The sequence below is a fragment of the Salmo salar genome, chromosome ssa14 (genome assembly GCF_905237065.1).
Source record: "Salmo salar chromosome ssa14, Ssal_v3.1, whole genome shotgun sequence".
NCBI classification, from domain to species: Eukaryota; Metazoa; Chordata; class Actinopteri; order Salmoniformes; family Salmonidae; genus Salmo; species Salmo salar.
In genome coordinates this window covers 12,838,672-12,866,354 of record NC_059455.1, presented here as the reverse complement: position 1 = coordinate 12,866,354, position 27,683 = coordinate 12,838,672, and the positions used below count along the sequence as shown (strand labels likewise).

Below are 27,683 nucleotides of genomic sequence, written 5' to 3'. Positions count from 1 at the left end.
TTGCCCCGGTCAGCTGAAAGTGCTGTTATTGTGAAGTTGAAACGTCTAGGAGCAACAACAGCTCAGCCGTAAGTGGTAGGCCACACAAGCTCACAGAACGAGACCGCCGAGTGCTGAAGCGCGTAAAGCATAAAAATCGTCTGTCCTCAGTTGCAACACTCACTACCGAGTTCCAAACTGCTTCTGGAAGCAACGTCAGCACAATAACTGTTTGTCGGGAGCTTCATGAAATGGGTTTCCATGGCCGAGCAGCTGCACGCAAGCCTAAGATCACCATGCACAATGCCGAGCCGTTGGCAGGAGTGGTGTAAAGCTCGCCGCCATTGGACTCTGGAGCAGTGGAAATGCGTTCTCTGGAGTGATGACTGACGCTTCACCATCTGTCAGTCCGACGGACGAGAACTCTAGCTTCCCCAATAGTGTAAAGTTTGGTGGAGGAGGAGTAATGATCTGGGGCTGATTTTTATGGTTTGGACTAGGCCCCTTAGTTCCCAGTTCCATTATTTATTTTTTGCTCAGAAAACTTTGGCTGCGTAGGGCCTCCCGAATGGCGCAGTGGTCTAAGGCACTGCATCGCAGTGCTTGAGGCGTCACTACAGACCCGGGTTCGATCCCTGAGGACGCATGGCTCAAATTTGCATTTGCCTGGTGTACTGTATAGGATCCAGTCAGTGAGGTAAAGTGTCTCTCTGTCTCCCTCTTCAGTGGTTGGGCAGCGCTGCTGGACCGCAGTCAGAAGAGGCTCCAGCTGGTCCTGCTTCCCCCGGCCCTCTTCATCCCCATCACAGACGACCCGGCCCAGAGACAGGAGAGCCTGGAGGCCGTGCCCGAGGACGTCCACCCTTACATTGTCTACGAGGAGACCACCGACATCTGGATCAATGTGAGAGAGAGAGAGAGTTTCTGGGGATGGCACTTCATAAGAGGCTGGGCACATCTCAGTCATTGTTTTGAGCATGAACAGGGAAAATAAACATTTTGTTAAGATGGAACATGAATAAGGGTTGGTAATGGAGGGGCCCCTCAATTTAAATCCGTTTGTACTATATGAGAGAATTGTAGCTACCAGATTATGTGGTTAGTATTATGTGTACAATGAATCATAAGACTCTATTTTTGGTTTTTGGTCTTTCAAAAATAAAGCTTTGATGCTTGTTGGGAACTACTCTTGGAACATTTGAATTGCCTATTGAGTTTGATTATTGAATTGACAGTTAGCAAGTAGCCTAGTGGTTAAGAGCATTGGGCCAGTAACCGAAAGGTTGATGGTTCGAATCCCGAGCCGACTTGGTGAAAAATCTGTCAGTGTGCCCTTGAGCTAAGCACTTAACTCCAATTGCTCCTGTATGTTGTTCTTGATAAGCGTATCTGTTAAATGACTAAAACGTTACATGTAAAACAGTCACTATATATTGAGGGTGTATGTTGTCATATATTCACTGAGTGTACAAAGCATTAGGAACACCCCTTTTGCCCTCAGAACAGTCTCAATTCGTCATGGCATGGACTCTACAAGGTGTCGAAAGCATTCCACATGGACGCTGCCCCATGTTGACGCCAATGCTTCCCACAGTTGTGTCAAGTTGTCCTTTAGGTGGTGGACCATTTTTCATAAACACAGGAAACTGTTGAGCGTGAAAAACCCAGCAGTGTTGCAGTTCTTGACACACTCAAACCGGTGCGCCTGGTACCTACTACCATACCCCGTTCAAAGGCACTTCAATCTATTGTCTTGCCCATTCACCCTCTGAATGGCACACATACACAATCCATTTCTCAATTGTCTCAAGGCTTAAAAATCCTTCTTTAACCTGTCTACACTGATTTGAAGTGGATTTAACAATTGACATCAATAAGGGATCATAGCTTTCACCTGGATTCACCTGGTCAGTCTGCATCATGAAAAGAGCAGGTGTCCCTAATGTTTTGTACACTCAGTGTATATTTGCATGGAAGACTTGGGCCACGACAAACGAATAACAACCATGATTTTCTGTTGCCTCCAGGTTCATGATATTTTCTATCCGTTCGTTCAAACGTCAGAGGACGACTTCTCTTTCATATGGGTGAATGAATCCAAAACGGGCTTCAGCCATCTGTACAAAATCACATCAACTTTGCGACCAGGCTGCTACCAATGGTCAGGAAACTACACGCATACAGAGGGTGAGTCATTAGAATGAAGAACCTTTAACAAAGTCAAATTGCCTTGAGTCTCAGATCTGTTTGTGCCGTCTTGCCAATTTCATTGCTGTCATCGTCATCGTCATGTCACGGCACAAACAGATCCAGGACTCGGGCTTTGTCCTTCCTTCCCCGGGCTAATCGCTGATCTGCATGTGTCGCGGTTTAAGTGAATGGCGAGATCTTGAAGGCAACGAAATATCTGCGATCGCCATCCGGGCGTCAGATTGCCGCACTGTCGCTCAAGTAATGCCAGTGAAAGACGTCAAAACAGCATCTCAAATCTCAATGGTCTCTTCCTCCTCTGCAGGAGACTTTAAATGTGCAATCAAGGAGGAGGTGACTCTGACCAGTGGAGAGTGGGAGGTGTTGGCCAGGCATGGCTCCAAGGTAGTAACTTCAGTTCATCAAATGAAAGCCCTTGTTGTCGCTGTGTTTTTATAATCTGATGTGTTAGGTGTTGTGTGTGTGTGTACCCACGCTATTGTACGGTTATAATGCACTTTCTGCAGTCAAAATAAATCTCGGGACCTCTTTCTCTCTCTCTCCTTCTCTCCTGTCTCTCTCCTCTTCTCTTTCTCTTCTCTCCTCTTCTCTTTCACTCTGTATCTCTGTCTCCCTCTGTCCCTCTAGATCTGGGTGAATGAGGCCTCTAAGCTGGTGTACTTCCAGGGCACTAGAGACACTCCCCTGGAGCACCACCTCTATGTGGTCAGCTATCAGTCCCCTGGCGACGTGGTCAGACTCACCAAGCCTGGCTTCTCCCACAGCTGCTCCATAAGTAAGGTATGGACGCGACAAATATGATTTAGCTAACGTTAGCATTACCCTGACCCCTATCCCCTTATAATGCAGGGTAGGGAGTATACGTTTACTCTTTGGGACTGACCTAACAGTAGTAGGCTAGCTCAGCATTTGATTTTTTTGTAACCCTTATGGGCTGCCTGGCATGCAGTGGTATTTGGAAACCTTTGTGTGCCAAGCCCACCCCTCTAGCACCCCAGTAATTACAACTCTTATCTCAAAATGCATTCTTCAAACCGGGCTACAGGTTTTGGTGGACTAGAGCCCTCTGTCGCCTGGCATTGCATTCACTCGCCATCTTGCCAAACAACACCGCTGCAGTAGGTAGTACTGTAACAACCCTGACCTCTAACACACTGCACTTAATCAACCTCTACCCACGCTTCATCAGATCATTCCACACAAGAACCTTAGGGAGGGACAGCTGATCCCTTCCCTATGAGAAGCCTGGTTACATCAGGGAGCGTTGTGGAACTGCCCATGTCATACGGTGTAACCATCTGGTCATTCTGTGTGTGTGTGTGTGTGTGTGTGTCATAGAGAGGATATTGATGGATGTTGCTACAATGTAAGGGATTTGCCCTGGCTGTGAACAGATTGGGCAGAGTAGACAATGCTGTGCAGTCGGTGTGGCCTGTTGTGTGGGCATCTGGACCCATGTTGAAATACACAGGGAGTTGGTTCTGAAGCTGCTGGTCTCAGATCAGTTGTGTGATTTATTTTAGATTTTTTTTGCAGGTGTGTCGCTAACTTTATAAGATGAGCAGCAAAGCTGGCTTGAAATCAGGGCCCTGTGACGTTCTGTCTCCGATGTGAAGATGAGAAGATTAATTCACTGCTACTCATCTCTTTTGTCTCCTTCTTATCACTGTATCTCCCCTCTTCTTCTGTCTTTCACTGTATCCCCCCCTCTCCACGTGCTCTGTCGCTATTCTTCACTCTCTCTCTCTCTCTCTCTCTCTCTCTCCCATCCCGCTTTCTCTCTCTCTCTTCTCTCGGCAGAACTTTGACATGTTTGTCAGCCACTACAGTAACGTAAGCACTCCCCCCTGCGTCCACGTCTACAAGCTGACCGCCTCAGAGGGAGACCCTCTCCACATGGTGCCTGAGTTCTGGGCTAGCATGATGGAAGCCCCAGGTAAGGGTGACCGGATGAGAGGGTTTAGGCCTCGTTACAATACTTTTTAATCAACATCCTTCCTTCCTGAGTTCTGGGCCAGCATGATGGAAGCCCCCGGTTAGGAAGAGAGGGGTTAGGCCTCATTCCAATACCTCATCATGCATTTATGTTACAGTGCTTTCTGAAAGTATTCAGACCGCTTTACTTTTTCCACGTTGTTATGTTACTGCCCTATTCTAAAATGGATTAAATTATTTTTTCCCCCTTCATCAATCTACACACTAACCAATAATGACAAAGAAAAAACTGGTTTTAAAATTTGTTTGCAAATGTATTAAAAAAAAAACCCGGAAATATCACATTTACACAAGTATTCAGACCCTTTACTCAGGACTTTGTTGAAGCACCTTTGGCAGCGATTACAGCCTTGAGTCTTCTTGGGTATAACGCTACAAGCTTGGCACACCTGTATTTGGGAAGTTTCTCCCATTCTTCTATGCAGATCTTTTCAAGCCAAGTCAGGTTGGATGGGGAGCATTGCTGCACAGCTATTTTCAGGTCTCTCCAGAGATGTTCGATCGGGTTCAAGTCTGGGCTCTGGCTGGGCCACTCAAGGACTTTGAGACTTTTCCAAAGCCGCTCCTGTGTTGTCTTGGCTGTGTGCTTAGGGTCGTTGTCCTGTTGGAGGTGAACCTTAGCCCCAGTCTGGGGTCCTGAGCGCTCTGGGGCAGGTTTTCAGCAAGGATCTCTCTGTACTTTGCTCTCTTCATCTTTACCTCAATCCTGACTAGTCTCCCAGTCCCTGCCACTGAAAAACATCCCCACAGCATGATGCTGCCACCACCATGCTTCACCATAGGAATGGTGCCAGGTTTCTTCCAGATGCGACGCTTGGCATTCAGGCCAAAGAGTTCAATCTTGGTTTCATCAGACCAGAGAATATTGTTTCTCATGGTCGAAGTCCTTTAAGTGCCTTTTGGCAAACTCCAAGTGGGCTGTCATTTGCCTTTTACTGAGGAGTGGCTTCCGCCTGGCCACTCTACCATAATGGCCTGATTGGTAGAGTCCTGCAGAGATGGTTGTCCTTCTGGAAGGTTATCCAATCTCCACAGAGGAACTCTAGATCTCTGTCAGACTGACCATCGGGTTCTTGGTCACCTCTCTGACCAAGGCCCTTCTCCCCCGATTGCTCCGTTTGGCCGGGCGGCCAGCTCTAGGAAGAATCTTGGTGGTTCCAAACTTCCTCCATATAAGAATGATGGAGACCACTGTGTTCTTGGGGACCTTCAATGCTGCAGAAGGTTTTTGGTACCCTTCCCCAGATCTGTGCCATGACACAATCCTGTCTCGGAGCTCTACGGACAATTCCTTTGACATGGCTTGGTTTTTGCTCTGACATGCACTGTCAACTGTGGAACCTTATATAGACAGGTGTGTGCCTTTCCAAATCATGTCCAATCATTTGAATTTACCACAGGTGGACTCCAATCAAGTTGTAGAAATATCTCAAAGATGATCAATGGAAACAGGATGTACCTGAGCTCAATTTTGATGTCTCATAGCAAAGGGTCTAAATACTAATGTAAATAAAGTATTTTAGTTTTTATTTTCAATACATTTGCAAAAATGTCTGAACCTGTTTTCACCTTGTCGTTATGGGGTATTGTGTAGATTGTTGAGGGAAAAATAAGGCTGTAATGTAACAAAATGTGGAAAAAGTCAAGGGGTCTGAATCAGAATGAACTGTATATTCTTCAAGAATCAATGGGTATATATCATTACTTTAAAAGTCCAAAAATGTATGTCGCAATCGCAGATTACCCCTTTTAAAGACTTACCGTTCCTTGAGGCAATCACTGATCTAACTGGATAGGTGTAAACTCTACCAAGGGATTCTGAGTTGCTCCTATCCAGTTGTGTTAGATCTGTGATTACTTCAACGAAGTGCGGAGGGATGGCGGAAAAAATAAATAAAGTATGCTTTGAATTTAGACTGCCCTTTACTTAGTCATTTCTGAGTGGCCCAACCCGTATGACTCACTAATAGTCCACTATTTCATTGCTTTAAAGCAACATATCTTACTACGTCATTACAATGAGGTCATGGGTATTTCATAGTGACCTTTGCACCATAGGTAAACCAAGCTAAATCCAGATTTGATTAAATAATCCCATTGGTCTATTTTGGAGTAATACTTTGTGCGTAGTACACGTTGCATAATTAAGAGGAAATGTGAAGGTCAGCTATCTTTGTATTTTAGGAACAAAACAATCAATGTATAAATATTTAGAGTAGAGTTGAGGCCGAGCGTTGATTATTTCAAGGCAGTGGCATCACCAGGAATCTTTCACTAGAATAGCTAAGGGGTAGTAGCTTGGTCGTTGTGTCGGGGGAGAGGTGAGGCCATAAGGCCACAGATTTATTAAAGCTACAATCTGAGATCTGTTTGTTCAATTCAGTTATTTATATATATTCATGAATTTGAGAGTGGATACATTTCCCCAGCCCAATCCCTCAGCTATATACTTAAACAAGTAGCAGGGCTGTCGTTTTGCTGCAAAACTAATCCCAGATTGTAGTTTTTTTAAGCTAGGTGGGCAATTTTATGTCAGTCAATTATTGATGTCATCAGTACTTATTTCGCTGTGTGTATTTCAGGTTGCCCAGGAGACTACAAATCTCCGGAGATCTTTGACTTCCCAGGAAAGTCGGGCTTCCAGCTCTATGGAATGGTGTACAAGCCTCACAACCTCCAGCCTGGCAAGAAGCATCCCACAGTCCTCTTTGTCTATGGCGGCCCGCAGGTTTGTTGCTTCTCTCAGACATACAATTTTTCTTGTATGTCTGATTCCTTATAGAAATCCAGTCAGATCTGTGTGAGCACCGACGAGGTAGAAACTAGGGAAGGAGCCATGGACTCAAATGGAACTGGTCCTTTATGACCTGCTTGTAACTAGCAATAATAGTGAATGCTTTCCTGTTTAACCCAGGAAATAGCCATTCCAATCTCTGTCACCTTGCTTTTCACATACAGTAGCAAGACGTGTACAAGGCTGAAGTCCTGTGTTCTCGATAGGGCTGACCCAAAACTCACTGCGCTTCCTAAGATATATTTTCTTTTCGAGTGATCTTTTCCAGCATGGTTCCAGAATCTACGATGGATGCGGAATCAGGCCGACCTTAGTGTGGCTCGGCTCGGCTCGGCTCTGCTTGGTTTGTCTCAGTGGCGTGAAAATGGTTTCTGTTTGTATCCACAGGTCCAATTGGTGAACAACTCCTTCAAGGGGATGAAATACCTGCGTCTCAACACCCTGGCCTCCCTGGGATACGCTGTGGTGGTCATCGACGGGAGGGGCTCCTGTCAGAGGGGCTTGGAGTTTGAAGGGGCTCTGAAAAACAAAATGGTAGGATTGGTTTTCGAAAGCAACTATTTCCCTTCCAACCCATATCTTTCTTTTTTGTTTATAAATGGTTTCAATACAAATGGTTACGTCTTTTTGTGGTTAAGCGTAAAGGTGCCCGTGTTCGTCTTTAGACACAGCAATGGCAAATTTGCACCTTGCCAACCAAGGCTGTTCCGGCTGTGCATGTTCATTAAAGCACACGTGTGCAGCATATACCGTATGCTGGCTTCCTTTATTTATTAATAATACTTCATACTATTTATTCATTGGGCTGCGCCAGTGTGACTATTTGGGATGTGCACTTCATATCTCTCACACGTCTTTCATCCAGACTATCAACCATTTAGTGAATTTTAGAACCATGTTCATTCTACCCAAGTCAGCCGGGCATGTGGATGTATCGGTGTGACTATAACTCCCTTTTCTCTCTCTCTGTCTCTCTCTGTCTCTGTGTGTTACCAGGGCCAGGTGGAGATCGAGGACCAGGTGGAGGGGCTGCAGTACGTGTCGGAGAGGTTCAACTTTGTGGACCTGAGTCGCGTGGCCATCCACGGCTGGTCCTACGGCGGCTTCCTCTCCCTCATGGGCCTCATCCAGAGACCCAACGTCTTCAAGGTGAGACGCGCCACCGTAAAAGGCACCACTCTTGAGACAATAGAACACTAGAATCTCTTAGATCTTGACTGGGCCGAGGTTCATTCCACAAAGTTTCATTACCTTCCCTCTACTATTTCCTTCTCCTTAAAATCAGCGTGGGCTGGATTGATTATGGATAGATTGAACCATAGATGGGATAGGTTTTATTTAAGTGTGGTATTCTGGATAGATGTAGTTTCCCCGTTTGTCCTCATGGTGTCACTGTGGGTTACACGTCATTCCACACTGCAGCTCTCACAGTAGTCTTAGCTCACGGTGCCTGTCCTTAGTGGTACTGCTCTACACATCACGGTGGCGAAGATCAACAAGGGTATATCTCTCTCACCACCACTTCAGGGGTAATAGGGGGCCTATTCAGGTTCTTGTCGATATGTACATTACTGCTTGACAGAAATCGAGCTTCATTGAACCATGAAACAGCAATGAAGAAAAGTTTAGACATGTGACAACTCACTGCATGCCACCTGAACAAATTCCCACAGGCATCCATCTTCTCAAACGCTGTTCGACCTGTCGTGTTGCGCTAACCGGAAATTAGCGCAAACTGAAGTGTGACATTTTGTTGTTTCAATGTCTTAATTGTGTCTTTCCCAGTGGAGGGAGAAATAGCAGGACAGGCTATTCTAAAAAAACAATCCCCTTCATCAATCTACACACTACCCTATAATGACAAAGAAAACCCTTGACTTTTTCCACATGTTGTTACGTTACAGCCCCATTTCTAAAATGGATTAAATAATATTTTCCCCTTCATCAATCTACACAATACTCCATAATGACACAGAAAAAACAGGTTTTAAAATTTGTTTGCAAATGTATACTTAAAAAAAATATATATATTAAATATGACATTTACATAAGTATTCAGACCCTTTACTCTGTACTTTTGTTGAAGCACCTTTGGCAGCAATTACAGCCTCGAGTCTTCTTGGGTATGACACTACAAGCTTGGCACACCTGTATTTGGGGAGTTTCTGTGCTGTCCCTACTGAAAATAAATAAACAAGGAAAATAAATGAGAAAAAAAATGGCAATATTGATGTTCCTTTCAGGTGGCCATAGCAGGTGCCCCGGTGACCGTGTGGATGGCGTACGACACAGGCTACACGGAGCGCTACATGGATACTCCTGAGAACAACCCGCAGGGCTACGAGGAGGGCTCCGTGGCTCTGCACGTGGACAAGCTGCCCAGCGAGTCAGTCCCGGTTTACTGCACTCTACAATTGAACGAATCTCAGAAATAAGAATAGCCTACTTATCTATCTATCTATCTATATACAGTGCCTTGCGAAAGTATTCGGCCCCCTTGAACTTTTCGACCTTTTGCCACATTTCAGGCTTCAAACATAAAGATATAAAACTGTAATTTTTTGTGAAGAATCAACAACAAGTGGGACACAATCATGAAGTGGAACGAAATTTATTGGATATTTCAAATTTTTTTAAGAAATAAAAAACTGAAAAATTGGGCGTGCAAAATTATTCAGCCCCCTTAAGTTAATACTTTGTAGCGCCACCTTTTGCTGCGATTACAGCTGTAAGTCGCTTGGGGTATGTCTCTATCAGTTTTGCACATCGAGAGACTGACATTTTTGCCCATTCCTCCTTGCAAAACAGCTCGAGCTCAGTGAGGTTGGATGGAGAGCGTTTGTGAACAGCAGTTTTCAGTTCTTTCCACAGATTCTCGATTGGATTCAGGTCTGGACTTTGACTTGGCCATTCTAACACCTGGATATGTTTATTTGTGAACCATTCCATTGTAGATTTTGCTTTATGTTTTGGATCATTGTCTTGTTGGAAGACAAATCTCCGTCCCAGTCTCAGGTCTTTTGCAGACTCCATCAGGTTTTCTTCCAGAATGGTCCTGTATTTGGCTCCATCCATCTTCCCATCAATTTTAACCATCTTCCCTGCCCCTGCTGAAGAAAAGCAGGCCCAAACCATGATGCTGCCACCACCATGTTTGACAGTGGGGATGGTGTGTTCAGGGTGATGAGCTGTGTTGCTTTTATGCCAAACATAACGTTTTGCATTGTTGCCAAAAAGTTCGATTTTGGTTTCATCTGACCAGAGCACCTTCTTCCACATGTTTGGTGTGTCTCCCAGGTGGCTAGTGGCAAACTTTAAACGACACTTTTTATGGATATCTTTAAGAAAAGGCTTTCTTCTTGCCACTCTTCCATAAAGGCCAGATTTGTGCAGTATACGACTGATTGTTGTCCTATGGACAGAGTCTCCCACCTCAGCTGTAGATCTCTGCAGTTCATACAGAGTGATCATGGGCCTCTTGGCTGCATCTCTGATCAGTCTTCTCCTTGTATGAGCTGAAAGTTTAGAGGGACGGCCGGGTCTTCGTAGATTTGCAGTGGTCTGATACTCCTTCCATTTCAATATTATCGCTTGCACAGTGCTCCTTGGGATGTTTAAAGCTTGGGAAATCTTTTTGTATCCAAATCCGGCTTTAAACTTCTCCACAACAGTATCTCGGACCTGCCTGGTGTGTTCCTTGTTCTTCATGATGCTCTCTGCGCTTTAAATGGACCTCTGAGACTATCACAGAGCAGGTGCATTTATACGGAGACTTGATTACACACAGGTGGATTCTATTTATCATCATTAGTCATTTAGGTCAACATTGGATCATTCAGAGATCCTCACTGAACTTCTGGAGAGAGTTTGCTGCACTGAAAGTAAAGGGGCTGAATAATTTTGCACGGCCAATTTTTCAGTTTTTTATTTGTTAAAAAAGTTTGAAATATCCAATAAATTTCGTTCCACTTCATAATTGTGTCCCACTTGTTGTTGATTCTTCACACAAAAAATTACAGTTTTATATCTTTATGTTTGAAGCCTGAAATGTGGCAAAAGGTCGAAAAGTTCAAGGGGGCCGAATACTTTCGCAAGGCACTGTACATACACACTGTAGATAACACTTTTGTAGTCTGGGTATAATGGTAGGCCCTCGAGGTCAGATGTAGGTATTGTAACATGATCGCACAATTCTGTTTTACTTTCCATTTTGTTAATTATTGTTGGTTAAAAACGGGCATGGGTTTTGAGCAAAAAATATCTCTGCTCAGATTTCAAGGACAGATGGGATGTTAATTGAGTTTCACCATAGACATTTCTACAGGGGCGCAACTTTGGTTTTAGAAGTGGGAGGGACACACATATATTTGTTTATTTTTTTTTATCCAGTCGGATAAACACTCCAAACAGTCTCCCCGACTGCTCGGAGGCGTCCGCACGGTCCTAAAGCACACCGTTGCCTCCTTGTTTTTTAAATCACATTCCAATGATAAAACTGCGGGGGACAAAAATGCAATTTCAGAATGTGTGGGGGGGGACATGTCCCCCTCGTCCCCAGTGAAAGTTGCACACTCTGTATACATTTAAAAAAAAACTGGATATACTTACTATTGTATAGTATACATTTAAAAAAAGGGGGCAACATGATAATTGAACCTATTTTTATGTCCATTTCCATCCCTTTGAAACCCTCTCCTTGTCCTTCCAGGCCAAACCGCTTGCTGATTTTACACGGATTCCTCGACGAGAATGTGCACTTTTTCCACACCAACTTCCTGGTGTCACAAATAATCCGCGCTGGGAAGCCATATCAGCTACAGGCTAGTATTTGACTTTTTCTCCAATTTATTGATGTGGTTTTCACATTTCTAGAATCAGTGTTAAAGGCAGGTTATGGATAACGTATAGTCACTGTGGGCCATAGGCATAGCAGCTTCTGCTGGATATAATCTTAATCACTTTGGTTGACGTAATGACAGCGCAATAACACAAGTGCAGCTGTCAAATTGGACAGCTTTGCTTAAAACACTGTAGGGCCTCAATGGAATGCAACAGTTGGGTAACTACTGTACACTGTGCATCAACTATCTGTACGCTACCTATATATTTTCTCCCTGAACATTGTTGCATTGTTCCATGTGCTGTCAAAGTGGGGCCCAGAAGCATACACTGCTATGCGCCTATATAGCATGAAGCCAATGTCTTAATTTATGACTAAACTGTCACTTAAAAATGAAAGCCTGCAGACCAGAAAGTTGGGCCTCCTGTAGCTGGAGCTGCATGTGCTGTACAGCGTGTACTGAAGCAGTATGTGCTGAAGCAGGAATTAGTGTTTGATTTTCCTCTGTTGTTTTGCAGGTCTACCCCAACGAGCGACACAGTATTCGCTGCCCAGAGTCAGGAGAACACTATGAGATCATGCTGCTGCACTTTCTACAACAATACCTCTGAAACCGGGGTGAACGGTCTCCCCCCCATGACCCCTCAACCTTGGCATAGAGACCTCGCACTCTGCAGCCACACCTACCCACCCCACATTTACCGTGAACTGGAGATCTCACTCAATTATACCTCCACCTCTCTCCCTCTCTTTGTCGCTTGCTCTCTCCCTCTCTCTTTCTCTGTTGTTTGCTCTCTCTCTCTCTCCCATTCTCTGGCCCCTACATTAGAGTGGGGGTATGGTTAGGTTACCTAAGGTGATCCAAGGCAGTGTTATCAAGTTTCACTGTGGAATGAAAGGAGGACAACGTTATCTGGAGGCTGAGCCGCAATCACTCTCCCTTGTTTTCCTCTTCTCTGGAACCATGATTGTTTTGCCAAATGTTTTTCTTTTTCCTACATTTTATTCACTTAAGTCAGTAGTAGGAGTGGGTTTCCTTAAACATGAAATGGAATCTATACAGACAGACAGACAGACTATAGCTATAATACTTACTGTGAGTTTAAGCCTTGGAGGTGGTGTGTAATGGCTAGAGGAAGAAACCCTGCCTCTACTTGCATTCATTAACTATTTTAAGTGTGTATTGTTAAAATAAAATATTTGTATGGATTCTTATTATTTTATAATGAGTGTCAAACGAAGTCACTCATTGACTAAAAAGTCATTTTGGCGCCCTTTCTCTAATCTCGCCTCACATTACATTGCTCAAGGTGTCGGCTTGCTTTCTGAAGATACAATATTTGCCAAAGTACTTCTGATCATGCTGTTATTTTCTTTTTTACTGCAATAACGATGCAAGTGTGAGCAGCCGAGTCTTAAACAGCTTTTTACCACCTGAATTAAAATTTATACATGACTATGAATAAATGTATAATGAAATCTCCTCTCTTTGTTGTTATTTCATTTATCACAGAAGAACATGAACAAAGATGGATGGATAAATAGACATGCTTCTGCTTCAATGTCTCATATTGTACATGATAACAAGCTGAGTGTCATGGTCAACTACAATGTGATTGATATCTTAAACACAGTGAAACTACGCTCCATCTCAGGGCTATTCATCTTTCCATGTGAATAGATCTTTTCTTCTTTGACCCTCCTAGTTTGTTGCAGAGCGGGAAAGACATCTCTTTGGAACAGTAAGCACCTTTTAATCATTGAGTACTCATGCATGCACCTTCCCTTTGGGAGGGGGACAGTTGCCATAGTCACCAGGGATTGATGCTTGTGTTTTGTAGATGAGCTTGCTGGGAGCAAGAGTGCTTGAAAGTGATTGATGCTGTAGATGCCTTGATGTTACTGAGTAGACTCCGCTGTCCATGTGGACCACTGCATGAAGCTTTGGTAGCCATTTTGAGCACCTGTTTCAGATGGTGAGACATTCAACTGCAGCTAGAAATAGGACCTCACCCTTTGAGTGAAGTTGAATTGTATTTTTTTTATTATTGCAAATGGATAATCAAAGTAACGGTTTACCCTTTGGCTACCTTTTATTGATGAAAACTACAACATATGAAAAATGCATCTCAGAGTTGCTTTGCCATGTGTGCATGATCCCTACCGGAAAGTGAGTTTTGACCCTTGAAAGTCAGAATAATAGCCTGATTGTCACAGCAAGAAAATGACCAATTGGCTAGAATCACATCGGCACCCAGGCAGAATGCCATTTGTTCTGTCCTCGAGGCAGAACTGCCTTCAGAACAAGATTGAGTAAGGAAAACGCCACTGAGCTAGCATTTGATAGAGATGTCAATCATGAACAGCGGGACATTGGGCATTGGATGTCCCTTCCTGTCACTCACTCTCACTGAAGGTGTTAGAAAGCACATTAGCAGTAAGCCTGACACCTGACCAGAGTTATCAGAGGTGAGAAACATTGAAGTTGACAGAAGGAAGCTACTGGACCTAGCTTGTTTTAAGATGACTTAGCTGTTAATTCTGGGGAATACAAGAGGTCCACGTGCATGGTGCTTCTAAGACACTATGCCCTGAGACTGTTAAAACGTGTCTCTGTCTCAACCCTAGCCTGCCTAGGGAAAGTTGTTTGCTTTCCCTCAGGTATTCCATCCAGTTTTTATGAGTGGCTGCAATGTAAGGCAAATTGGTGAAATATTTTGTTTCCTCACTGTGGTGGAAAAATGGGAATTGCAAGCCAAGAGCCAGGGCGTGTGCTCTCACTACTTTTACGATGATGGAATGGCTTCAGTCCTGCAGTCTTGACAAAATGCAATATTATCAAGCCCGGTAATATGCAAATAAATAATTGAAATTGAGGCAAAAAAATACCATATTGATTTGATAATAAACATGTTTGAACTCAGCTCTGTGTCAGCTCAATATCAATATCGCTAATTGGAAGAACCCTTACTCAGCCTTACTTTGTAAAAGCAAACATACAGCAGCCCGTCCCTGTTCAACACTATGACACGTTTACCTCTGTAGTTTGTTTGTGGGGAATCTTCACATTGGGAACCATTTGCTAGTAGAGATGGGGGACGCAGCTAGTAGAGTTAGGGCCTGTCTCTTGGCTGTGGGGTGCAGTGCAAGGCAAGCTTAAGCACAGCCAGGACATTCCTCTATCACCTGCTAGCCAGGCAGTATGCCAAGATCTGATTAACCCTCTGTGTGTGAATGGGATGGATTAGTTAGCTAGTCTGCTTATCCATTTTCCAATCAAGTATCTCATTCTGACCTACCATCTGTGTTGGATGGAAGTTTAAGACTATGTTCATTTGACTGTTTTCGAGTTGGCTACCCTAGTCTGCGGAGGTACTGCAGCGGGTCCGCGATCTTACTTATTTCTTTGGGAAAAATATTTTGTGGGATTTATGTGAAAAATTATAATTTTTATGAATTTCGCTAGCTACAGCAGAATAGCATTGTGGATATCATTTATGAAGGAAGTTAGTTGTTTAACTAGCATTGGCACAATTAGAAGTCTAAAGGAACAGTTTAGCACGCTAGCTGTTCCTGTTCATCCGACTAGATTTTTTATTTATTTAACCTTTATTTAACTAGGCAAGTCAGATAAGAACACATTCTTATTGACGGCCTACCCCGGCCAAACCCTCCCCTAACCCGGACGACGATGGGCCAATTGTGCGGCGCCCTATGGGACTCCAGATCACGGCCAGTTGTGATACAGCCTGGGATCAAACCAGGGTCTGTAGTGACGCCTCTACCACTGCGATGCAGTGCCTTAGACCGCTGCACCACTCAGGAGCCCATTTAAATGGCGTCATTGCCAACATCTCAAAATTCCTTAATATGGAAGAACTTGCAATCATTGGAGCTGATTATTGTTTTTTTTATTTATAGAAAAGTCTCAGGTGGGCAATTTCAGTGTCAACTTAAACAACCAAAACCAGATAGAAAGCATGCAGAAAAGATATTGAACTATACATATTTTAAAAATAATTCCATCTTTGAGAACTAACAATCAATTAAAAGGGAGAAACGAGCATTCAGGGCATATGCCCATTGATTTTGATATGTTTGAGCAGAGGCGCACAGCATTAGCCATGGCAAAATGCATAAATTGCAGGTAATCAGTTTTAAAACTGCAACATTTTCTCTCAGCTCAGTGGAAATATGTGTAGAATTGCAGAAAGTGTGCTTTACAACAGTAAAATCTCTCCCCTGCCAAGATACTATTCTAGTTTAAAATTTTAATGAAAAGTATCTACCAAATCTATTCATTTCAAAATGTTTTACTTCTACTTGCCCTTATCATTCACCTGATGATAAGCCAAGACGTTACTTTTAATTTTTTGCTAACATATGTTGGGGTCCCTGGGCAAGAAAAGTTTGAAAACCCCTGGGCTACAATGTTCATTTGACTAGTTGTCAAGTTGGCTACCATATTCATTTGACTGTTTGTGTTGACTACGGATGTTCATTTGAATGTTTTTGAGTTCTCTGACATGTTACTTCATTCTGACCATTGGCTCACTTCTGGTTTTGTATTTACAGCTGCATCAGTGTGTTTGATCAGAGATCAGACAAGTATTTTTCTTTAAATCCTTTTTATTGGCTGGTTGAAGCCAAAAATCAGTTTCTTTTCTCTTAAAAAAAATAAAATACAATTTTACAACTGAAAAACATAAAATAGACTATATAAATTACAAAGCAGACAATACCAGAAATATATAAAGATTCTTTAAAGCTTTTAAATAAAGGGAAAAAACTAAAAGTCATCGACAAGAACACTATAGAATGTTACAACAGGTTCTGAAGAGACAGTCAATATTCATTCATCATACACTATACAGAAAGAAATGACTCTGGTCATTTTAAAATGCAGTCAATATGACTGAGGAATAAAACGTCTCCACGAGAACGCAACAGTGAAGCAGGAGCTTACTTTGATTCAAAATAAAACTGCAGAAAAAAATAAAATAAAATAGTTACTTTGTACAAAAGGCTGGAATTGTGTTTGCTCCATAGAGAAACAGGGAAATGTAGACAAAGAAACCACCACTGTTGAAAAATACTTAACGCACTTTCTGTCTCATTACATACTGTAATTCTAGTTTACATTGATTATTTATTTACATAATGCCTTTGAATAGCTTATGCCGTTACGTTCATGTGGAAAACAACGGATTGTTTCAGTCACCATTTGGTCCATACAATCGGATTAATAAAACTCCAGTTGCCCCACTTGTACAACTGCAGCGGAGGGCAGTGTTCATGCTGACAATACTGTATTCTAGCTAGATGTCACTGCTCAACATCTGGGAGATCGCTTGCATTTAAAAACAGCTGTCAGATGGGTCTCCACATGAAGGAAATGCGTAGTTTCTTGGAACACAGAACACATGTTGGAACTCGCCTCATTCTGTTCCAATCATTTCTACTAAGGCTGATGCACATGTACTTCTTCACTTCTTAAACAGACGTTTCTGCATTGTTCGGTTGCGTCTGTAGCCGAGAGACTTGAAGACTTTCGAAAAACAAAGCTTTGGAAACATGGAGCCCATTCAACTATGAGTTATTTTGGCTTTTATGATGGCCTTGGCTCTGTTGGAAGTCTCAGTGGGTGAGGCCTGGGATGAGCAGGTAGCTAACCTAACTCGTCGGCCAACCACCTCTAAAGTTGTTTCAATTTAAGAAGAGAAAAGTCGGAAGACTGCTGTGTCTCTCCTCTACGACTTGTTCTCGATCGCAATGGGTGCGATCATCATGACGGTGGTCTTCAGGGGATAGTATCGGCCACGCCAGGTCTTCCAGAAGACCCCCTGCTTCCTCTGATGCCTCTGCTTGGGAGGAGGGCTCATGAAGTAGCGGCCGTTCAGGTTGGAGCGTCCGCAGTTGCTGAACCACCAGCCACCTGGAGAAAGAGCGCAAACATCTGGTTAGATTGGCATTGGTGCTACATTCCCAATTTGAGTTATTGAGAGATACATCTTAAGACCTCAAGATCAAATTCGGACAAAAAGTTACTTTGAACTTGGATAAAGAGGAGCGTACCAGAGAGGTGTTTGGCGCAGTTGGTGTCGCTCTTCTGGTCATTGTCTTGGTCGCGGGTGGAGAAGGGCAGGCCGGAGGCGTCGGTGGCCAGGGAGCTCTCTAGGTTACCGATGGAGGTCTCCTGGATGTGGAGGGCGTAGTGGCTCTCTTCCCCGCCCAGACGGATGGGGTACTGGACCGTCTCAGAATTGTCCATCCAGTCGGAAAACCTGACCTTGAGGATGTAGTCCGTGTCTTTGGCCACGGCGTGCATCTTCTCAAGACCAAGCCAGAACTCACCTAGTGAGAGAGAGATCAACAAAAAAAAAAACAAGGGTTCAGACCTAATCAGTGGCTGTGGCAGCGTGTGCAAAGTCTGCATACATGTGTCCAGCTATCTCAGTGTCTTCGTTAATTTAAAAGATCTGATCGTAACAAGGCCGGTAATCACTTAATGGAATTTAAAAAGGAATAGAACATGCGATTTGGTCACTTCTGGCACCTAAAGCCACCGGTGTCATTAAAGCTGCAGATTAGACGGTTGTTTATGCCAAACCTGCCACATCAAGATCCACCTGATCGCTCGATCTTGACATCTACAATCCTGTATTAGTGTTAGTATCAATACTTGTTAATCAAACTGAACTGGGAGGTTTCGGGTCAAGAGCGCTGCGCTGTACTGTTCTATGCTGTGGCTACAGGTGGTACTGTGACCTCGCTAGCTAGCGCCAGTGGAATTTAGTGAGGGAGATGAGAAAAGATAAGAGGATTTATTTACCACTCAGACTGCCAAAGCCGCTCTGGTAGGCCAGCCATAGCTGGTCAAAGTCAACGGAGCCATTCTGGCGCCTCTGGATCACAGTCCAGCCACCTTCTGTAGAGAGGAAAGAGGAAGAGTAGTTGGATTAGTCTTGACCGTGAGCAATTTACTACAGCCAATTGTCATACATGTAGTGATACAATGTGTTTACAAACTAAGCTATAGGGAAACCTTATACAGTGACTTGTCCCTATAAGGGCTTCTGAGCTATCCTTTTGCCTGAACATAAAGATTAGTTAACAATTGTAACCCTGGCTAACTCCACTTACCGGCTGTCATTTCGCAGCAGACTTCAAAGGATTGGTAGTTTAATGGCTGAATGGTGTACACGCCGCTGGCCGTCTCACCTTTCAGGAACAGCTCATGGCAATCGGAGGCCATCTCTGAAAGAACAAAGACAGAAATACAACATGGTTCACAAACAGTTCATCCACACCGTATCTCAAATACTCAGTATCAGTGCACGTCATCAATGTCTGTGTCCTAACAGTGCTTTGGCCTTTCCTCTACACTGGAATAAATATAAATAAACATAGAATATATTTTTAAATTATTAATTCAACTAGAAAATAAAAAAACTCTGGGCACTGTTTTCTACTGAGAGACTTCACACGTGTAGGGACATTGGAGAACATGTCTGTCTACCGTTCACTTAATAACTAGGTCAGATGTTCAGGAATCAGGATCCATCTGGTTTCCCTATCTGGGATCCAGTGGAGGAGCTAATAGAGGACGGGCGCATTGTAATGGCTGAAATGGAGATAAAGGAACGGAGTCAAACAGCAAGAGTTAATGCGTTGTGCCCTAGTCCAAACTGCCTGGGGGGGAAGACAGCTCCTTGCTTAGTAGTAAACATGACCTTTCTCCCAGTTCTCAAGCAGACTTCCACCTCAGCTGCCTGGCCTATTGATTGCAGGCGACTCAACTCGCATTCCTCTACCCCCTTCTGTCCTCCCTCCCCTCCTGTTTGTCACACCTCCCTCACATGCACAGCAGCCAGTCAGTGACATATGGCCACTGCATGCAAAGGGAATGCTCAGAGAGTGCTGGGAGCATGCTGTCTGCTATATGGGATAGAGACAGCCAGGCAGCGTCAACAAAAGGCCTGGGAGGCCCATTGGATGTAATGTGGCTGATAAGGCATGAGTTGGTGCACTGCACAACCTTAGTGTTTTCCAGAAAATAGTTCATGTTTATATTGTAATGACCTGACTAGATCATAAAGGAACACCCAGGGTCGTTACAATATAATGCTGACTTGAGAGATACCGCATATGTTTATCAGCTGCACCAATCGCCTAAACTATGATTCAAGATTTAATTGGGACCAATCAATCAATATTGGTTTGACTTAGTTGATATTTGTCCAAACATGAGCACCGACCACGGGACCGCAACACATCCCTCTTCTGGAATGACCCTTCTAGGCGAGGCATGAGCTCTATTGATTAGCGATGGGTGGTTGTGATTTGCCTTGCGGTCAGAGGTTCTCCTCAACTTTGGCACACTTCCATTCACCTACGCCTGAGTACAAAGTGGAGAGCTGGAAGGATGTGGAGCAAGGCATTGGGTGTCATCAAAACAACAAAGGATGTGTGTGCAAAGTTCACCAGACGAAATTAGACCACCTCCACTTTCTTTTCTGACTTTTTTCTGGCTCTGGCCCAGAGGACCTAATCTGAAGAACATAGCATACTTGATTTGGAAATTCACCACTTCCCCTCCCTGAGCTCTGTCAGATTTGTAATCCCTCTGATCGGGGTCTATTGTGACCCTGAGATAACACTGTCCGAGACTGCTGAACTCTCCCTCAATTGAAGTCCAGCCATAGGACTTTTTTCATTTATAACATTCCTAAAATCCTGCTGTCAGAACTTGCTGTGAGAGGACTCATTGTGTTCTGAGCGACTGCATCTCCAAGCTCCGGGTTCACTTTTCAACTACTTTAGTGGCTATCAGACAGTGGGAAATATTTTTATATAACCACGAATGATGTTGCTTGTGCTTGAGAGAGCTTGTTTTAACAGGCAATATATTGAAATGGTATAAATGTTGTTGTTGTATATTGAAATGGTACTTTCTTTTTCAATCAACTCTTGAGTAGGTCAATCACGTATCTGACCAACATCCATAAAGTGACATATACATATATATTGATTCATTCATTCATATCCCTTCATGCTGAATTTTTAGTGTGTTCAAGACAACTGGTCCATTGCCAGAAACCATGATCCAACTCTATACCACCCTGATGAAAGCCCACATGAGTAGGCCACTGTAGTATATTTCAGATGGGAACAGCTGCCTGACATGGGTGTACTGTAGGAGATCATGATCACCTTTACAATTACTGTAGTGCAGTAGTGAGTAAGACAGGCTGTAGCCTAACTCTATTTTACTAGGCAAGTCAGTTAAGAACAAATTCTTAACTGCCTTGTTCAGGAGGAAGAAAGACAGATTTTGTACCTTGTCAGCTCAGGGATTTACTAGTCCAACACTCTAACCACTAGGCTACACTGCCACCCCAATGTACACTTCCTGATGTTTTCTTTATACTGTGAATATATGCTATTTTCTGTGATGTCAGTTCAACTTCTAATTCTGTTTTACATTTGTTTTAGTTGTCAACTAACATGAATTCAACGTGAAATCAGCCAAATAATGTCACAATGTAATTGGATTTAGGTTAAAAGTTGGGTGATAAAAATACAAAATGTTCTTATGTTGATGACTTTTTGCAAATCCAATCAGTTTTCCACATTGATTCAACTTTATCACATCACATTTTTTGGTTGAATTTACGTGGGAAAAACGTCCCTAACGTCGCGTTCAAAACAACTGGGAAATAAGACATCTCCGAATTCTGTCTTCATTGCGTTCAAGACAACTGGAAACTTGTTTAAAAACAAGCTCCGACTGGGATTCATCAGATTGCGATTCGATCAGACAAGTAATCAATCACCAGTGCATAATGTCTCGTGCGCTTTGGGCAGTAAAATGCGCGCATACAATAATCTGATAATTAAAATTAATAGGCCTATACTTCACGTAATGTAGGGGCAACTCCAGTTAAAGTTGACGTTTTAAGCATCCTACTGTCCCTAAGCAGATGGCATGGGACGGGAGGTCAGTCTTTGTCTGGGTGTCTTAATAAAAGTAAATTGAGTCAACGGATTCGACACGAAGCTTGGTTTTACTTACCGATGGGTGAGTCGCGCTGCTCAATGCTACCATTGTGAACGGCCTCCTCTGGTTTACGCCTGAAAGCTGGTCTCTCTTTTGTCAGCTGAATCTGAGTGAGCAAGAAAACAAAGCTTTAAATAAGTCATACAAAACAATAGTGTAAATCATGATAATGTTAAAATTGACTGTGTTCCATACCTGGTTTTGCAGGGTTCTGATGCGCACGTTCTGCTTGTCAAGTTTATCTTGCTGGAGTCGGATTCTGTTGACCAGGTCATCAATACGTTTATTCTGAGCTTCCAGCATCCACTGAAAGAAAACAGAAAGGGTACCCTGTAAGTCTTTCTCCTGTGACTTAATTTTAAGTAGCCTAGGTTACTTATAACATGACTATCCAACCACAAAGCCGACATTGAACTACTAGACTACATCCAGAAAACAGAACTCATATCCTTCTGAGCACATGTCCAAAATCAACGCTGGCATTTGTATTTTCCAGCCGAGTGGTTTGGTTACATAACGCGGGGTTTTCCATCCCACAAAAACGGTCAGAACAAGAAATGATCTCTCGAGTTCAGGTGCTATTGCAGCTGTAAACCATTTATAAAATCAAGCGTGACATTTTTGTAAATTGGACCATGTTCCAAATATCACGGTTTAAAAATTAGGCGTGCAGTTCCTTTGTCTGGCAAGATTTTGCGTTCTCTGCACGTAGTCCAAGCTCTTCAGTACAATAGTAACACACCCGCTGGCGTGCCTTCTGTACATTCCCAGTAACTCAAGGGTTTGCTGGAAATCCTTCTTTACTGTAATCTGAATATCTTTGGGTCAATGGAAATAACCCCAGACCAACTGTTCTTGTCCATCAAAGTGCATCACACGGTAGTGGTACTGAATAGGCAATTTGTCAAACTATTATGCAGGACTGATGTATAATACTAGTAACCTACTGTATTAAGCATGACTTGATGTTAATCAATTCATCTATTTGCTGTGATGTTTTGTCATGGTAGCACAGTGAATGAATAGGCCAGGCTGTTTACTGTCAAAAAACATTGGTAATGCCTTCATGCAATTGAAGCAATCAGAAGTGATTGGATACAATGGCAACTGCAGAGAAGTAAGCTTACAAAAGGGGGAGACATGCAGCAAATCAGCTGTCTGTCTTGTCAGTAAAAACTTTCTCTCAGGTCATTTGCTCTCCTTTCACATCAAATGCACAATTTGTATTGTAGCTTTTTCAAACAGAAAAACAAAGTATCACCAAATAGTCATGGATTCCCTCCTTACCTGAATGATGCGGGCATCGCTGTAGTTGCCTGCATTCATGTCGGGCAGCCCCTCTCCCTGCAGCATGCCGTCCAGCTTCTCCTCCAGCTGGTTCATCCGCTCATCCACCCTCTTCCTCTCCTGCTGCATCTCCTCTGTCCTCTCCCTCAGCTCGGCCGTCACGTTGAGCACCCGGACTTCCCTGTCCTCCAGCCCCCGGGCCCGGGCCTTCAGTGCATCACCCTCTGCCTGCAGCCTCTGACCCTCCTTGCCCAGGTCTGCCACGGTACCGTTGAAGGCCTTCAGCTTGGCAGTGATATCCCTCATCTGGCCCTTGGTCTTGTCCACATGCTCCTTGAGCCCCTGACCCAGCTGGAGCAGGCCGTGGGCGATCACGTTCACATCGTCCCACGCCGCATATTGCACCCTCTTCTCCTTCCCGCCAGCGGCCGAGCCTCCTCTCCTGTCGAAGGGGTTGCCGTTGGCCATCAGAATGACCAGGCTCAGAGTCACAGTTACTAGTGTTGTCTTCATTGTTGCTTGCTTTCCTTTGTTCGTTGACTCGGTTTCTTTGGTTGGTTTTATCCTCCGGTGGTTTGCAGAGGCACGCAAAGTGTGCACCCTTCTCTTTCCAGTTGGTTACTAGATCTCAAGCTCCTACTTCTCTGTGCAGAGCACTTCGGTTTTATACTTTCAGAGCCTTTCAACTCCAGCCAGCTGGCTGATCTGATTGGCTGGCCGAGCAGAGGGGGGAGATCTGCTCTCTGGTTTCTCCCCCACTCTTTATGTCTAGAGGAGGACTGGGAGGGGAGCACATGATGTAACAATGAAGCTGGTTTCCATCAGTACCCTTAGAATACAGTAAAGAAAGAGATTTCCGGGAAAACCCTTGCACATTGCCATGCACAGCTGTATGATAAAGACAGCTTTTTGGGCAAACACATTAGGATGTATTGATGATCATAAGGATGTTTAACAGAAAGCTACTGTCACTATAATGTTTCTATCATTCAGTACCCAGAAAGGGGGTTCAGACTTGTCAGTACACTAGAAATTGACAATTAGTCTGCTGTATGACAAAAGATGGATTGACTCACTTTGAACACATCATGATGAACATAATGATGTAACAAAGAAAGTGGTTCACATCAAACAAGATAGGAAAGCCATATAGCCTCATTTAAGAATATGTATACTAAACAAAAATATAAATGCAACAATTTCAGATTTTACTGAGTTACAGTTCAAATAAGGAAATCAGTGAATTGAAATACATTTTAGGCCCAAATCTATTGATTTCACATGACTGGGCAGTGGTGCAGCCATGGGTGAGCCTTGGGGGGCATAGGCCCACCCACTTGGCAGACAGGCCCAGCTAATCACAATGAGTTTGTCCCCCCCTCCCCCACACACACACACCCTCAGGTGAAGAAGCTGAATGTGGAGGTCCTGGGCTGCTGTGGTTACACGTGGTCTGCGGTTGTGAGGCCGGTTGGATGTACTGCCAAATTCTCTAAAATGACGTTGGAGGCAGCTTAAAATGAACATTCAACATTCAACAGCTCTGGTGGACATTCCTCCAGTCAGCATGCCAATTTCACGACATCTGTGGCATTGTGTTGTGTGACAAAACGGCACATTTTAAAGTGGTCTTTTCTTGCCCCCAGCACAAGGTGCACCTGTGTAAGGATCATGCTGTTTAATCAGATTCTTGATATGCCACACATGTCAGGTAGATGGATTATCTTGGCAAAGGAGAAATGCTCACTAACCAGGATATAAACAAATTTGTTTACAACATTTAAGAGAGAAGCTATTTGTGCAAATGGAACATTTCTGGGATTTTTTTTATTTCAGCTCATGGGACCAACACTTTACATGTTGCGTTTTTTTTACTTTTTGTTCAGTGTATATTCAGGGGAACCAATTGAGACAAACAACTTACAATATAAATCAATAAAACAGGAAAAAATGAACTACAGGACACAGCAGATACAGACACACCACATCTCAACAACACAAATAAAACACCACAATCAAAGCAAAACCTCAGTGAATTCATCCCTCATCAGTGTTCTAAACGGCACCAAGGATTCAACATTTAATGGTTGGCCTTTACTAAAGGCTGCTCTACCTAGGTTGATAGAGACGAGAGGGACCTCGAGCTAACCAACACTGTGAGCGGGTTTGGTGCCCAGTGTTTTTCTACTTTAACAGAGAAGTGAGATATGTTGCAAGTTTGTGCACAAGAGCTTTGTCAACAAAAAGGGAGAAGTGACGTGATCCACGGGAATTAAGAGAGGTCCAGCCGACCTTCTAATAAAGGATGCAGCGATGCGTATTAAACCTGTCACCTGTGATTGACACTGACATCGATTTATTTGTTGTTGATCATGTGTTATGGGGTGACTTGACCGTAATATAACAATCACACAAGTTACCATTATTTCCCATAAGAAAAGAAAAGGGATTTAGATAAATCGGTGCTTTTAAACAACTCAATGTTACATTGCATATTAATTTGCGTAGTTAAGAATTTGGGAGGGTATATGCAGTTTGGGAATAAACATTGTCTTGCTTCCTCCATAAAGAAAAATGGACTGATTTGTACTTCATTTACTGAAGCACTTCTTAACAAACTCAGCGTAGATTGTAGATATTAGCGCTTATTAGAAAACAGCGAGAGTTTTTTTTCTACGACAGTGTTACCTGAGCCAGCTTAATCATGTGGCTGGGATAGAATGAAGCCGATTGCGGTTGTGTGAAGTCATTGGCAATATGTTGGACGTCAGGGGGAACGTGCTGCATAATTTGGCCTGGAGTGCTCCTCTTTAGGCCTGCTGTGAGGCAGGAGCAGTGTGAGAATTAGGGGAAAGTTCACCGCCAGAGAATGCCTACATTATATGGTAATTCCCAAGGCCCAGATTTAACTGCTGGGGAGCAAGTAGGCAATTCATGAGCTGGGGCCAGACCACAAAGAAAAGGAGTTAACCCTCTCATGTCCGTGGTGGAGGCTAAGTAGGTGAAAGGTAACTGGGAGACTTCCTACAGTGCTTGGCAGTGAAACTCACTTCAACTGAACTGTACATCCTGGACCAAACATCCATTGGTTTGATAAAGGCTCGGGGACTTTATGAAGACGGTCAAATAACTTTTTGTTTCAGGAAAAAAAAAAAAAAAAGGCTTTTGTAGTCCAATTTTAGGAAGGATATAGACTTACTGTAAACAAGAGCAAGAATGCAAACAGTTTGCTTTGGTATCATTTGCTTATGCAAAATTAGTGGCGTAGCCAGAAATTTGTTGGTGGGTGGGCCTGCAGAAATGTGGATGCACCCCCCCTCCCACCCCCACCCCCACCACCCACACAAACACAATTTGTTGGGCAAAGAGAAACATGTTTTATATTTCAATTATAGGTGTGTTGTTGACTGTGATAAAGGCACTGGATTATGAGCGGTCTTGTTTGCTAAATGAAGTATGCAGTGACATGCCGAGAGCTTGGTTCTATCTGCATAAAACTTTTTTTTATTGACAGCCTTATGTTCAATGTCCTCTAGTGTATATATAGTACTATAAATATCCATATCCCTATTCAAGTTCAAAATAATGCTGATAGAACCTTATAGCCCCAACCTCTCGTTTTGGTGCATATAGCTTTAGAAGCACAGTGACATATGCCTAAATGCAATCATATTCATGGTTTATTAGGGGTGTGACTTTCAGTTAGTTTTTCTTAGTGAATTCCTGTCAAGTTCATGTGTCATGTTGTTATATTTCATCAAATCTGACTAACCCAGTGCACTGCTTGCTATGAATTCTATCTGATGGTGTTTGCATGTTTAATTAAAAACACAATTTCCTATTTGGAACATAACTCATTTGGTGGGCCTGTATCCCCAGTGGGTGTGCCTGGGCCGACCCAGGCATGACCGTGCCCACGCCTATGCGCTAAAAGTTATCTAATATGATTTATACGGTCAGAGAAACTGACAGACTATTTGAAAGGAAACAGATGTGTTGCTGAAAGCTTTAGAAAAGCGAGAGAAAAAATAAAAAAAAAGAAAAGTTGAGAACTGTTTTGTTTCTGGCAGGAACATGCAATAACATTGTAGCCTAACCACAAACGTGTGGTCGTATCTCAAGACTAGAAATATCGAAATAATGTTGCGAACACAAATACTCACTGGTTACTGATTTTTATATGAAAGAATATGCATGTACTTCATTACAGATTGAGAGAAGGGAATTGACGGGTGTAAAGGGCTAGAACAGAGTTCTGCATTTGGGGACTGGAAGGTTCCCCTAGCCTTCTACTGCCTTTTTGCTGGTGCACGCACCGCACGTCGTGCCTGGGCCTGCTGACGTCTGAGACACAGCAGTTTTTTTGGAAGCCAGAGGAAGTGACCCACTGCATTCTGTACTAATGTGGTTCTGCAAGTCAAAAGGTTATTTCAAATACAAGTAGTTTCACCGGTAATGTGACTGATGGACTGTGTCACGGACCACAGACTGTTCTAACCACGGAAGCGTCATTTAGT

General features: G+C 43.4%; 2 protein-coding genes across 3 annotated transcripts in view; one reads left to right on the top strand and one right to left on the bottom strand.

The window, feature by feature from the left end:
* Positions 1-13,302, top strand: part of LOC106568956 (dipeptidyl peptidase 9) — a 33,154-nt gene extending 19,852 nt beyond the window's left edge. For both annotated transcript variants that reach the window (XM_014139842.2, XM_014139843.2), the window contains exons 11-21: positions 706-883; positions 2,007-2,166; positions 2,495-2,574; positions 2,818-2,970; positions 3,991-4,126; positions 6,768-6,913; positions 7,367-7,513; positions 7,976-8,128; positions 9,223-9,365; positions 11,688-11,799; positions 12,338-13,302. In XM_014139842.2, the coding sequence (XP_013995317.2) occupies positions 706-883; positions 2,007-2,166; positions 2,495-2,574; positions 2,818-2,970; positions 3,991-4,126; positions 6,768-6,913; positions 7,367-7,513; positions 7,976-8,128; positions 9,223-9,365; positions 11,688-11,799; positions 12,338-12,430 (1,501 nt within the window). In that variant the 3' untranslated portion in view covers positions 12,431-13,302. The remainder of the gene's footprint in view (positions 1-705; positions 884-2,006; positions 2,167-2,494; positions 2,575-2,817; positions 2,971-3,990; positions 4,127-6,767; positions 6,914-7,366; positions 7,514-7,975; positions 8,129-9,222; positions 9,366-11,687; positions 11,800-12,337) is intronic.
* Positions 13,303-15,708: 2,406 nt separating this feature from the next.
* Positions 15,709-23,817, bottom strand: LOC106568957 (angiopoietin-related protein 4). The gene is made up of 7 exons (XM_014139844.2): positions 23,167-23,817; positions 22,075-22,185; positions 21,895-21,985; positions 18,963-19,076; positions 18,652-18,747; positions 17,895-18,173; positions 15,709-17,754 (listed from the first exon to the last, which is right to left on the bottom strand). Exons 1-7 carry the CDS (start codon positions 23,677-23,679, stop codon positions 17,570-17,572), a joined length of 1,389 nt encoding a protein of 462 aa, XP_013995319.2. The 5' UTR covers positions 23,680-23,817; the 3' UTR covers positions 15,709-17,569.
* Between the last annotated feature and the right edge of the window lie 3,866 nt (positions 23,818-27,683).